Genomic DNA, 13,959 nt, shown 5'->3' on the forward strand with positions numbered 1-13,959 from the left:
TAATCTAACCATATATGTCGCCTTGGGATGATTCCTGTCATGGCATATATGAGATAAGTATGTAAAAATAAAAATTAACTTAAAAATTAACTTAATTAAATTAATCAAGTATTTTAACGTATTTTAACGTAGATTTATTTGATTTGTCGAACTATTGATTGAAAATGTAACATTCCAAGACCTCGTTATTTGTTTTGATTTGTTCTGAGCGAATTGTTTCGCTAACCGAGTCCCTTGCCATATTTTTACTCAAAACGTTCTATGTAAATATGCGTTATTTTAACAACAAAATATTAATTTTAAGAATAAAAATAATGTTCGATAGACATACATCAGAATATTTTAATGAAAATTTCATAAATGGTTGAAGAGACGAGTAGATTAAATTTTTTTTTATCTTCGACGGACCACCTATACATACATAACAATTCGCCAGTACCGTGAAGGGGACAGAATTGAAACGGCGAGTCCGTGCAAGCGAACAACGCGGCGGCCATACCATAACCCCCACCTCGGTTAGGGCTGATTCCGGTTTCTCAACTTCGCCAATTCGAGTGAACAATACTTATCAATATGAACAACGATTTTAATTTCCTATAATTGAATTGTTGATATTTTTAAATTTTAAGTCAACAATTTTAGGGGTTAAGTCATTGGACCAGCCTAGTCCCTCTTGTTCAATGACGGCACGCCACTGATATGAATAGATACTGAGTGAAATTTAAAAAAACACGTGGCTCTTATTAAAAATTGTAAAATAAACAATTTTTGTTTTTAAATAAAACGATGTGAACTATTTTCAGGAAAAAAATGCTTCCATAAATTTTTGTAAATTTTTTATTAATCTTTAAAAGCCCACCGATTGAGCATCTTGTCTCGTTTTTAATATAAAATTTATTACATTAAATTAAAAAAAAAATAGCATTCACACACTCGCGACCCACACTTTACAAAGCATCTTTCAAACCGGTCTCATCTTTGGTCGAAGGCCTTCGTTTATCAAGACCAGCCAGTCTTGATTTAGCTAACAATCAGCAAGCACTGTACAATTTTGTCTAGTGGACAGATGAAAATGTCCAAAGGCATACTGTTTGCCACAATCCTGTTCCTCGGAACCAGCATCAGTATAGCGGACGTGATCTGCACATTTGGGGACTTCAGAAGCGGAGTGGTGAGATGTATTCCAGGCCACGACGGAGTAAAGAGTCTGCTGATGGTACATGTTCTCGGCAACAAACAGAATTCCTACATAGACGAGTTGCATATCAAAAATTGCAAACTGCTAGCGATAAGCGGAAACGTCTTCAAGCAGTTCCGAAACATTTACGTACTGGATTTATCTCACAACGTACTGGTCTCCTTAGAAGAGGATGTGTTCAAGAATCTGGTTGAGTTGAGAACGTTGAATGTGTCGCACAATGCATTGGGAACTATAGATGCTAAAGTGTTTCAACCGCTAACAAAATTGCAGGACTTGGATATGTCTCACAATTTCTTGTCTACACCTTCAGCCGAAAGCATCTTTTCAGGTCTCGCCTCACTTCGGGCACTAGACATCTCGAACAATGCTGAAATTTTGAGTCTTCCATCACTTCTGACTGGTTTGAAATTGAAATCATTGCGTATAAGCAGGTCATCTCTGACTCTACCTGAAATTTACGATATTGCAATGCCCGACTTGATTTATTTGGACATGTCTTCGAACAATCAACTGTATTTCAACGGCGATGCTTCAGCAGTGACACAAAAGTGTCCCGATCTGCTATACATGTACTTATCAAATATTCAAATGAAAACTATTGATTCAAACTTTTTCACAAATAACAGAATGCTCATCTTTATAGACCTGTCTAAGAATCTTTTGAAAGCGATACACGAAGAATTGTTTTCGGCCAACGAGGAACTGCTGAGTCTAGATCTGTCACAGAATAATCTGAACAGATTACCCAGAGAATTGTTCCGTAAAACGATTCGGTTGTTGTCTTTGCATCTGAACGACAACGATATTGAAAGGTTGCCTTCGGATATTTTCGATTCATTGAAGAATATGAGGATTTTAAACTTGGCCAACAATAAAATAGAGTCATTGCAGAGCACGATATTTTCGAAAAATAGAAATTTGAACACAGTTTACTTAGACGGGAACCGCATCAAGGAGATCAATCCGTACACGTTCGCTGCCAATTCTCAAATTCGAGTGTTGGCACTGTCTAACAATTTACTAGAAAGGTTCAATTTTAGAGTCATCAGCACTATGGAAAATTTACTACAGTTGAGTTTGGATAACAACGATCTTCAAGAGATTTCCTCTGATGTAGTCAAGCTTTACAGTTTATACGAGTTGGATCTGTCGTGCAACAAACTCACTGCTCTGTCTCCATCAAACGTGCTTGATCTCATAACTGAAGGCAACAGGCTGATCCATTTGCACGGCAACCCTTGGAATTGCGCTTGTATGAATCGCCTGCTGACATACAACAAAGGTTACGTGGATTACGGAAGGAACCTGTTCAGCGATGGAAAATATCCCACGTGTATCGTAGGCAGAAGTCTTTACGATTGTGATTGGAACATCACAGATGAAGACTACAATAGTTGGGTAAAAACTCGCAAGTACTATCCTAATTTGTGTTTGCCGAGAGGGTGATTTCGCCTTTATTCGATTTCCTTGTGTCACTTTTCATACAATGAACTGTCATCTTGATTCTAAAGATAAACCGTTTTCCGCGTCGAAAATAAACAAACCTCTCGGCCAAGTGCAATGAGACTTTCACTATCAAAAATAGCGACCGAGATGAGACTATAGTGAGACTTCACATCAGTTGCGGACAACTTCTGGTGCATGGTAAATGTAAATAAAATTGGTGACCTACGAAAAATAAATAAAACTGTGAGAGTGTCAAATAAAACATTGTGTATAAGTTTGGTCATCTCATAATATAAAATTTGTGGCCGGCTTTTGGAAAGATGATGATACATATAAAAAATGTGCGATGGGAGAACTATTTTTTGCATAAGAATGACACCTATTATTATAATCAGTGGCGGACTGGGACTGAAATTAGTGCATGCCAGGAGTCAAAGGGGGCCCACCCAGGGTTAAAAAAAATTGTCCCCCCCCCCCCCCCATATAACAACATTTTCTTCTTTCCATCACGCTAAAAATCAAGGGTAAAAAAAATAAAATTTTCAAAAATGGGAATAAACAAATTTAAGTACAAGAAAAATGGCAAAAGCAAAATAGATCCATAAATTACATTGTATATTTCTTTTTAACCCTTGTCCTACGTAAATAGAATGCATCATAAAAGCGGCTTTTACTTTCGGTAGAAAACAATCAGGGACGTCATTTCAGCTTTTTCTTGGGGGGCGCAGGCAAAGATTGGTCAAATTGAATTTTATTTCAAAAAATCTTTTTTATATCGGAATGAAAATGGAAAATATTCTTTGCATACACCTTATTGAGTTATATAATATGAAAAAAATAAGCTTATTTTTGATAGAATAATTATAAAAAAATATTATGTAAAAAGGGGAAAATTTTTTTCTAAAAATCTTCACACGGTCAACAAAAATCGACCATCAAACTGAGTCACTAAAACACTATCAATTAACTTAATTTCTACCGACTGTCTTTTCACTTTATCAATGTACATACATACATACATATGTACGTAATAATAATAGATAAAGTTTTGAGATCATGCGAAAATCGGGATTTTGGGGAGGGGGCCCCTATCCTATATTTCTATATACATGGATGTGTCTAGATTACGAATAGATTTTATATTCGGAAACTGTTTAAAATTGTGTATTTAAATCTTACTATATCATCGAAGTATAATCAAATGTTATTTTGAAAGTATGAAGTAAATTTAAATCGCTGGTTGATGATGAATCGTCCTATCAAAATTGTTTTAAGCAATTCATTTTATTCACGGAATATTCAGTTTATTCACGGATATATTTGTTTATTCCCATTTTTATTTCAGTAGGTAGTTGTTACATACATAGGTATTGGTATATACATAATATTGAGGTTAGAAATGGGCCCAGAAAAAGGGCCCACGCAAATGTTGAAACTTACATTTCGAGCCTAATTAAAAAAGTTAACCGATCCTTGGCCTGTTAAAGCAGGTATTAGTTGTTTGTGTATATCGTAAGAAATTTATTTTGTTGAAATACCCAAACTTTAGGTCCCAAAGTGCAATATCCTATAAATTTTTACACACGTTAAATAGTTAAAAAGTTATTTAATTTTACTGGGGGCCCATATTTTCTAACAGATAGTGGGGCCCACATGCCATCGGGCATGTTCGCTTGTATGGCCAGTCCGCCACTGATTATAATTACATATTGTATTCTATTTCTTCTAACAATCTCTTTGAATGAATGAATGAATCTTTTTTATACAATATAATAAAATTAATGATAGTAAACAATATATGTAGGAGTCTAATTATTACTGAATTTTATGTTTTTAAAATATCAAAAAACATATACACGTTTATTTAAATAATAGATCATCACAAACCTGCAACGAACTATAAACAATGTTAGTGGATAAACCAACTAGTCAATGTATACAGTGTCAAAACTGGTCAGTAACTGTATACAAGAAAGAGGCTATATTAACTGGAGTTGGAATATTTCTAGGGCTGTGGAGTCAGAGTCGTAAAATATCAACCGACTCCAATTCTTTTTATTATTTTCTTTAATTAATATTTTTACGGTATGTGTCAACTAGTCTTCAATTTCATTGAAGTAGATTCACTAATAAATTGAAATTTAATTATTTTTGTATAAAAATCGTGAAACGAAATTACATAATAATAAAATCGTTTAATTGCGCGTATTTTGATGTGTTGTGGCCAAAATAGATTGTTTCCTACCGCATATTTTTATTTATTTATTCAATTGATTTGTTTGTGTATGAAATTCATACACATACACGATGAATGTACTTACTTTGTATTTATACCGATTTCATTACCAATAATCCAATACATTTGGTTACATGCAGAGATATGTAATATTAATAGAAATAGCTTTAAGGTCTGACCGCACTATGCGTCTGCGACACGAACGGCAGCGTGCGGCCAAATATTGTTTGTATGACATTGTATGAGATATAACGCACTACGCGTTATATCTCAATATGTTTAAAATATATGTTTTGTTGTCAAGTGACATTCTGTCCACGGACAGATCTAAATAATTTTAGCATCAGTCGTATTTGTCCGATAAAAACTTCTCTGTTTGTTTATATTACTCGCAAGATGGGCAAGCATCGGTAAAAATTGCACAATACATTCAAAAACACACAATAAACAACATGGGATACATTTTTATAAGTAAATTGATCCGATTGTATTCCGTGCGATGTAGCGTATTTATAGAGACGTACCGCGTAAAATTGACAACAATTATTTATTCGTAAGGGCCCCTCTATTCTTATTACATCTCTCTGGTTACATGTCAATTTTCAGTGATTTTTTTAATTCCTTAAATTTTTTATATTTTGAAAATCGCTATTATTTTTATTACTAACAATTTAATACGTTGACAAAAAAGTCATCATTCTATAAAATAATAAAATCATATCGAGTCGGAGTAAGTAAATTTTGAAGTGACACCACAGCCTTGCATATTTCAAAAATCTAAAAAACTTGAATATGACATGACAATCTTAGAGAACATTTAAAACGAAAATAAAAAATATAATTATCTTTTAAATTAAATAAAAATATCTCTAGTTGTTAAAAATACTTTGTTCCGTAAAATTTGTTTGTTCGTGATTTAAACTAGCACATTTCTGCGAGATCCTACACTTGCTCGTTTAAATGCATACATTATTTCATAAAAGTACACATGGAGTATAACGATTTCGATTTGACGAAAATTTGTCGTGAGTGTGCACAATAACAAGTCATTGTATGCATTAGCAAGATTAGACACTTAAACTGTTGAATATATGGAAGTACATTGAAGAGTAGGCCTAATACATATACCTAGTATGTATATATACATACAAGCTTGGATAGAGACTCGTATGGATCGCCTTAAATTACAAACAAAGACAATTTATACTTGGATTTTAATTGAGCTTGATGAGAACAATGTTACTAACCATTTTCGTTAAATTGTGTATGAGGATACACAAGCATGTATCAGCTTAAGCGTCGCTGATCGAAAAATAGAACGAGTTTGCACAATTAGAACAAATTTGCACTTTCATTTAGCTGATTACGTGTTGAAGTATCAACATAATCCATGTCACATGTAAACTTTAGATGGTTTAAGATCGCTACCTATCACGAGGAAAGATTTGCAAATTTAGCTCGTAGTCATTTGATGCACTCGTCTGACGGTGACACTCACTGCACTTCCTAGCGTTTATATTTATTAATGTACGAGTCATGTGAACGAACTCCTTGCTTTGAAATTAAACTATATGTATAGATGCATGCATATTTAAATTTAAAAAAAAAAGACTAAAATTCGCATGAGTGATACATTGATATTTAATAAAATTTGCGCATTTTAATACGTATAATATATTTTTATATATATGTAGTTTTCAACAATGTCTTAAAATATGTTAGTTCGAAATATATAAATAAAAAATAAATGAGTTTTTTGTAATATTACAAATAACAAAAGTATACAACAAAACGAAAACAACTATGAAATTGAATCAGTCACATTCAAAATAAGATAGATATGTTCTAAATTATAAATAATTATATATTTATAAAAATTATACATAAATTAATACAATTAAAAACTAAAACAATATCATCCACTAATTTAATTGATGATGGAGATTAAAATATTGAAAAATATAACTGAATATTCGTGACGAATTCGAAATATTACGATGTAACTTTTATTATTTTCAAAATGTAATAATAAATAATAACAAAACGAAAAGTCTATAAACAATAACTGTACATTCTATTGAACCATATGAATTAATAATAATACACTTTTAACACTATCACCACAATATAGGACAAATATTGATTAAATCAAAGAGTATATTACAGCATATTGAGCTAGTTTAAAATATAAGTTATTAAAATTAATAAAGCAAGTTGTGTTTTTTTTATGGATCACATTTAAAAAAGACTGCTTTAATTTCAGTGGAAAAATATATATTGACGATTGTTTTTTGTGTAATTTATAAGAATAAAGCGATGATGGCCCCGGTAGTCAGTTGCGTTCTTACAATCCCAAATAATGTAATCATTGCAAGTACTTGAAATCTCAAAAAAAAAAGTATGACTATTTATAATCATGTACAATTGAAAAATAGAGAGTAATTACAAAATAAAAAATAATAATAATGCACTTTAAATGGCACAGATAAGATAAATTTAACAAAATATTACATTTATCAAGGCTTATGAACTATGTATGTATAATTTTAATTCATATAGAAAAATAATTTTGCTAAATACAAGCAATAATTCCTCCTCCTCGACCGAAGACTATTAAATGAGTATTTACATTTTTTTTTTGTACAAAAGAATATTACAATTCACAATGACATTTACTGATAATTAAGTAGATATTCCGATACATTATAATGTCATGATATCAGTAATTTATAATATGGATATAAAATTAACATAATAATAAAATATTTCAATCATTTTTCAAACAGAAAAAGTTAAAACTACTGTTATTGTACGACAGCGGAATAATAATGGAAAGACGACAAAAAAATTTATATCATAAAATGACTACAATTCTATCGTTGAGCAATACATACACCGAAAGCGATAATTTTGCAGCATTGTTTATTTAGGATGTACGCAATAGTTTTATTAAAATTGAATATAATATTCTCTTCAGTGATTATCAGTGCTGTTTACGTTGGCTAAAACGTGTACTTGTTGAGCTTTACCACTATGGTAAACTTGTCCCGGACTGAAAGGTTCCAATCTTGGATGAGACGAACCACCCATGTCAGATTTTCTTCCATCTAAAACAAAAACACAAACACATTTATTTTTTAATGATTTGATAAAAAAATACCATACATTTAAAATATAATAAATACCTTTATTTGTATTTTGAATGGCAGCTATATATTTCGAAAGTCTAACAGCCGGCAGAGGTAAATATCCAGCGATTAATGGCATGACTTCTAATATTACTGTTTGGGGCTCTGTATTATCCATAGTGATAACTCCTGCAATAAATATGAAAGCTTAGCTATATATGTATAAAAGGATCCACAGAAATATATTTTGCTATGCTAAATTTTAAGCTACAAACCTGCAGTTCTTCCGCATACAGCCCACATAGTTTGATCTGCCAGTACTTCATACATTAAAGAATTGTGATCAGTCTCGTTCACCTAAATTTAAATGCAATACAATACAGTAAAATCTAAAGAAAAATACGACGAGTTAAATTATTAGTAGATAAAATTAATAACCTTTTGTACAGTTAGCTGCAAATAGCACATTTGTGAAGCCCTGCAAAATTCAGAACCTTTTGTCGGATCTACTTTGGATCGAACCAAAAACAGTGTCTGATATTCTTGCATTTCAAACGGACACTTGTACTCTTTCAGTTTGTCGCTTTGTGAATCACCACCGATGACGCGATATGACATTGAAAACATCGTTTTAATCGGGTACGACTTGTCCAGTGGATTCATCCGGAGTTCCCACATAAAAGATACTGACATCCCGTTCGAGTCCAAAATCTGTTAAAAATAAATATTGACGTTTACACATTCATGATTGACATTTATACATCACATTTTCGATATGAATACTGACATATTCAAGATTATTTTTAGGATTCAAATCAACCAATGCTACTTCGCAATCGGTTTCTAGTTTTGGACTTGAGACAGCTAAGGAACTGTGGTCCGATGGCGACGACACTAAAGTCAAATGTATAAACTTTCGAATGTTCGATGTAAGCAGTCTCCATGACGTGGATATTGGAAGAGAAAAGTGTAATGCAACGATAACAGGATTTTCCATCCAAGGGCAATGAATCCAAATCTGCAAAACAGTAAATTAAAATTATACTACTCAATTCGATAATACATATATCAGGTAAAATATATGATATAATACACACCTTGTGTTCGATGTGTTTCTCATCTTTTTTTGGCGGTAAATGAGCGAGTACTAAAAGTGGTATTACAACTTTATTGAATGGACTACACGGTGGAATATTAATATCCAATTCCCTTGTTAAGCTGTCGTATCGAGAATCTTTTATCTGTACAGTTAAACCATTAGACGTTCTTAGATGTATTGAACAATTCTGAAAATATCACAGGTTAAAAATGTTTTCATAATTTAAATGTGTTTATGTTGTAATTTTATAATTACTTCTGTTATGGAAGTGCTGCCGCTGGTGACGATTAATTCCATAGCATGTTCGATTCCAGCAAATAGCTCTTTCTTTGGGTTGACTTTGTTCAATGCAATCTCTACGCCTTTGGTGATCACTTCGTAGCACATTTTACAAGCAGACAAAGCGTTCGTAAGGTATTCTAATTGTTTTTCAACGACTATAGAAATTTGCCCCAGTCGGAAAGTGCCGGCTTGATGTGCGATCGTTTCAAGCGTGAAATCATTTACACCTGGTTTGATGGAGAAATTTTCTACGTTAAAACAATTGGTGAAATCGCTGCGTTGATTCGCCGATTGTTTTCTATATTTGGTGCTATCAGCCCTTTTCAATTTAGATTTGGGATTATTACACTGGACGGACGCTGTATCTAATGTTTTATCTTCTTTCCAATCCAAGTGAAGAGTCAGATTTAATGGATACATAAAAGGATTCTTTTCTTTCAAGTCATCTAATTTACACCTGAAATTTTCAAATAATTTTACAAAAAAAGTCATAAAAACACAAAGTGAACGAAGTTTGAAAATCAAAAACCTTGTAATAAATTCATCTTCTTTTACTGGATCTGTTGAGCTTTGATTCGATGCATTTCCCTTCTTAGGCGACGGTTGAATTCCACTATTACTACTTAAATTGGCTATATCAGTCTTATTCGCTTTATCTAACGGTTTTTTCTCGGTTTTTTTAAGCGCATCTTGCTCCTTGTACAATTCCAAGCTTATACTAGCTTTCTGACAGACCACCTCTCGCGGAAAAAAACTTTCCAGAATAACATTCACTCTAACAGGACTATCTTTAATATAATTTTCACGCTCGGGTGGCATAATATTAACAGCTACGAGTTTGAAGCAATCGCTCAGCTCACATAACACCGTCTGTGTAGAATCGGTCAAATGCAGTTTGATCGATTTCAGCATTTCATCAAAGTAAAAATTCCGTACTAATATTTCTAATTCGTTGGTGCTAGAAATCGTTGCAGACAATTTCGTATATCTGAAATATAGCGATGAAAAACATAAAATATAGCTTGAAATAGTAAATTCTACATATTTATGATATTAAATCGAAATACCTTTCATGATCAGACATTTTCTTGTAACAAGACACTAATTCCATTCTCGTTTGAGCAGCCAAATCTTTCCAACCCTGATCTTCATACGATCTTAGGGCGTCCAGTAAAAAAACGCAAGCCTTGCCGGTCTCTCCTAGCTCACTGTAAAATGATGCCAAATCTCGGCCGATAAAACGAGCACACCTGAAACATTTGAATATGAAATAAACTCACAGTAGCATTATTTCACAATGATTGATTTCATTTAGTACTACCTCAATCGCCCAATATGTTTATAAGTTCCCATAGCCAACTCAGCAAGTTCAAGATAGTGTATTTGAAACGCTTGTTTGGAACCCAATGCTTCTTTGAGTTTGTCGATGGGTGTAGTGGATATTGAGTCTTGAAGTGAATTATTTGCTTCAATATATATCATGCCAGCTGACAGCGTGACGACTAGATGTAATTGAGCCGACGATGGATCTGGAGTTCCCGGCAACAATCCACACAATTTACCGAGTTCCCACAACTAAAATTTAAATAATTCAGTTAGCTGTGTACGTAAAATATAATAATATACAAAATATTCAATTCGAGCGACCTTATCTTTTGCATAATGCCATAAGGGTGCTTGATGCGTAGCACACTGTTGAACCACTTGGTGAGAAGCATTGGCAGCTAATTTTTCACACGTTTGCAATACTTCTAAACATGTCAAAAGAGCCCAACAAGCGAAAGCACCAACTGGAACAGTGACTTCCAATGAATGCAATTCTTTTATTGTATTGTGGACGACAGCTAAGCATCTGGAAGCAATCTGAAAGAGGAAATATATTGATTATATAATACATATAGTATAATAATTTTTATAAGTAATACAAAAAATATATATATGTACCTCCCAAGGTCGACTGTTCATTAAAAGCATAGCACTTTGCCTTTGAAAAAGATAGGTCCTAAACTCTACAAGCGATATTTGACAATCTTTAATCAATTCTCTCTGTTTGTAAGGGACATTCGGTGATAAGCATACGCCTTGCCACGTGTCGATGGTTTTCTGAAAACTGGTTAGCCATTTTGGACTTTCTCCAATGCTCGAATTCAATATGAATTGTGTAAACAATGCATCTAATTCATCATATTGTACGAGAGCTTCATCATAAAGACCCAACATTTCCAATATAAACGCCAATTGTTCCTGAAACACAACCACAATTTCATTTTATAAACAAAAGATTTGATATTTTTAAGTATTATTAAAATTCCAAACAAACCTGTAGTAAAAAATATTCACAAAAATTCCAACCGGGTTCGTTTCTTTTGTCACGCTGCTCTCGCATGTGCTCCTCAAACCTAATCAAGCTTTTATTGTACGACGTGAGAACCAGGTGACGTATTCTGGTTACTAGCCCTCTCCATGATTCCGCCGATCGAGATTCAGATTTGATAGGGTTGATGACAGAAAGACATCGATCTCCATGTTTCGAACCAAAGTCGCCACGAATTTTATCGAGGACAGTGGTTCGAGGTATTAGTTTATTCGTTTTTCTAATGTCATACGTTTCGACTAATACGATCATCCAATCAGAAATATTGTATTGTGTGAGTATTTTAAACCATGCTTCAATTTCATCTTTTGTTTTCGTTTTATACGATTCAATATCCTATGAAAGTAATAGTCATATTAAACAATTTGAGATAGTGTTGAAAGTAATAGTCATATTAAACAATTTGAGATAGTGTTGAAAGTATATACATATATTACATAAATGTATACATTAAGTTATGCTTACATTACAGTCAGTCCAAAATATATGAAATATGGGTTGTTTTAATATGTCCCAATCATTTTCATCGGGTAATATATCCTTAGAAAACTGTTCAAATGTTGCTTCAACAAACACTTTTTTGAAAACACGTCCATAAGATCGACGCCATTCGCTCGAATCTTGCGGAATAGCAGCTACCAATGGTGCTTCGAGAGTGCAAAATAAATTCCAATCTCCAGCACCTGCAATGAAAGAGAAAAATCACAAATCAATATTTCAGTTTTACATTTACTGAGTTGTAATGTTTTATGTTTTTTTGATTTTTAAATGCTTTTTATTATTACGAAATTATGTTTACAATACATCTTATATCTATTTTAATAGCTACTGATATACTGATCATTTTCTATTTTACAATTTAATTTAATTTGGTTAGTAATTATAGTATTATATTATTCTAATGTTAATCTACAGCATAATAGGAAAAAGAGCTCAAAAACCTATTTACAAAACTGTTTTATGTAATTTTTAGTATTTCAAGAGTATTTATGGAAAGTTTCAATTTAAAAGATTAACGTTATCGAAATATGTACTATATGGATACGAATTTTTTTTAAGCTTGAATGTAGATTAAGCTAATCTGTATGTATAAAAGCTTAACGATAGTAAATTTACGCTTTGAAACTCTTTAATCTATTTGACGGTCTTTATAAACATTTAATGAAATTCAATTAACATACTTTAAATGGCGGACAACTGTTATCAATGTAACCTTATCTTTTTTAATATGCATCATGTTCTGAATCAGAAACGGATCGAATTAATATTGCATTCTGGCAACATTATGAAGATAATAAAATATAGTTCACATTTAAAGAAGACGATTTCAGGAGTCGTTATCAAATTAAATGAATGTGATGTGAAGTGCAAATAAATCATTCATTACTATATTATATTTACACCGAATGACTAGCCAACTGATATTCATAGTTCTCAATATTGTTATGGACAGGAAGAACAAAATCATAATATGTATGATACTAAATAATTTCAGCTATCGTTCCGTTGCACAATTGGGTATTCGTGTTGGATTCGTAATAGGATTTTATAAAATATGTGTGGTATTGATTGAGTGTAGGTGGTTTGGGGTTAACTGGCGAGGTCAGGTGAAGCGGTACGGAGTGGCGTAGGTAAGGTGTAATGTGTAATGTGTAATGTGTAATGTGTAAGGTGTAAGGTGTGATGAGTGATGAGTGATGAGTGATGAGTGATACTGACAGGTGAGAATGGGTTTGGTGGGCGTAGGGGGGTGCGTGGATTTGGAGCCGCCCCGCATCTCGTCGAGGCCGTGAGCCCCCTTCGGCTCCCACTCTTCGCCCCGCTCCTCGTCCCGCCACTGACTCCGCACGCAAACGTCAAACTAACGTCAAACTAGACACCACCACACCAGCACCACACTACCACTACACAAATATATGCGTATCTCTCCAAAATTACTATCATAACGATGTGAGTGGGTAGGTACCTATTCAAGTTTTACAACAGTTTAGTAAAAACTAATAACATTATTCAATGATTTCTAGACAATTGGTGATATAATAAGGGATACGGTATTTCCTAAAATGTTTTGACTACAAATATAGGCGATGCGGTGCAAACGATCGAAAAGCGCCAGACAGACTGAACCACAGATTAACGACACGTGTACCTTATGCGTGCGCACTGCTCGCACTTAAGCCCGCTCCACAATCT

The 13,959-nt window shown here is 33.1% G+C and overlaps 2 protein-coding genes across 2 annotated transcripts; one reads left to right on the plus strand and one right to left on the minus strand.

Moving 5' to 3' along the window:
• The first annotated feature begins 933 nt into the window (after window positions 1-933).
• Window positions 934-2,992, plus strand: LOC143914854 (uncharacterized). Its single transcript, XM_077435228.1, has one exon. The coding sequence runs from the start codon at window positions 1,067-1,069 to the stop codon at window positions 2,645-2,647; it is 1,581 nt and encodes a 526-aa protein (XP_077291354.1). The 5' UTR covers window positions 934-1,066; the 3' UTR covers window positions 2,648-2,992.
• Window positions 2,993-7,116: 4,124 nt separating this feature from the next.
• Window positions 7,117-13,676, minus strand: SIDL (SIDL trafficking protein particle complex subunit 10). Its single transcript, XM_077435454.1, has 15 exons — window positions 13,486-13,676; window positions 12,232-12,449; window positions 11,713-12,102; window positions 11,337-11,636; window positions 11,040-11,255; window positions 10,714-10,967; window positions 10,460-10,642; window positions 9,922-10,380; window positions 9,366-9,849; window positions 9,109-9,297; window positions 8,799-9,029; window positions 8,450-8,722; window positions 8,287-8,368; window positions 8,069-8,200; window positions 7,117-7,990 (listed from the first exon to the last, which is right to left on the minus strand). The coding sequence occupies exons 1-15, from the start codon at window positions 13,541-13,543 to the stop codon at window positions 7,857-7,859; spliced, it is 3,603 nt and encodes a 1,200-aa protein (XP_077291580.1). The 5' UTR covers window positions 13,544-13,676; the 3' UTR covers window positions 7,117-7,856.
• Between the last annotated feature and the right edge of the window lie 283 nt (window positions 13,677-13,959).

This window comes from Arctopsyche grandis, chromosome 7, assembly GCF_051622035.1.
Source record: "Arctopsyche grandis isolate Sample6627 chromosome 7, ASM5162203v2, whole genome shotgun sequence".
NCBI classification, from domain to species: Eukaryota; Metazoa; Arthropoda; class Insecta; order Trichoptera; family Hydropsychidae; genus Arctopsyche; species Arctopsyche grandis.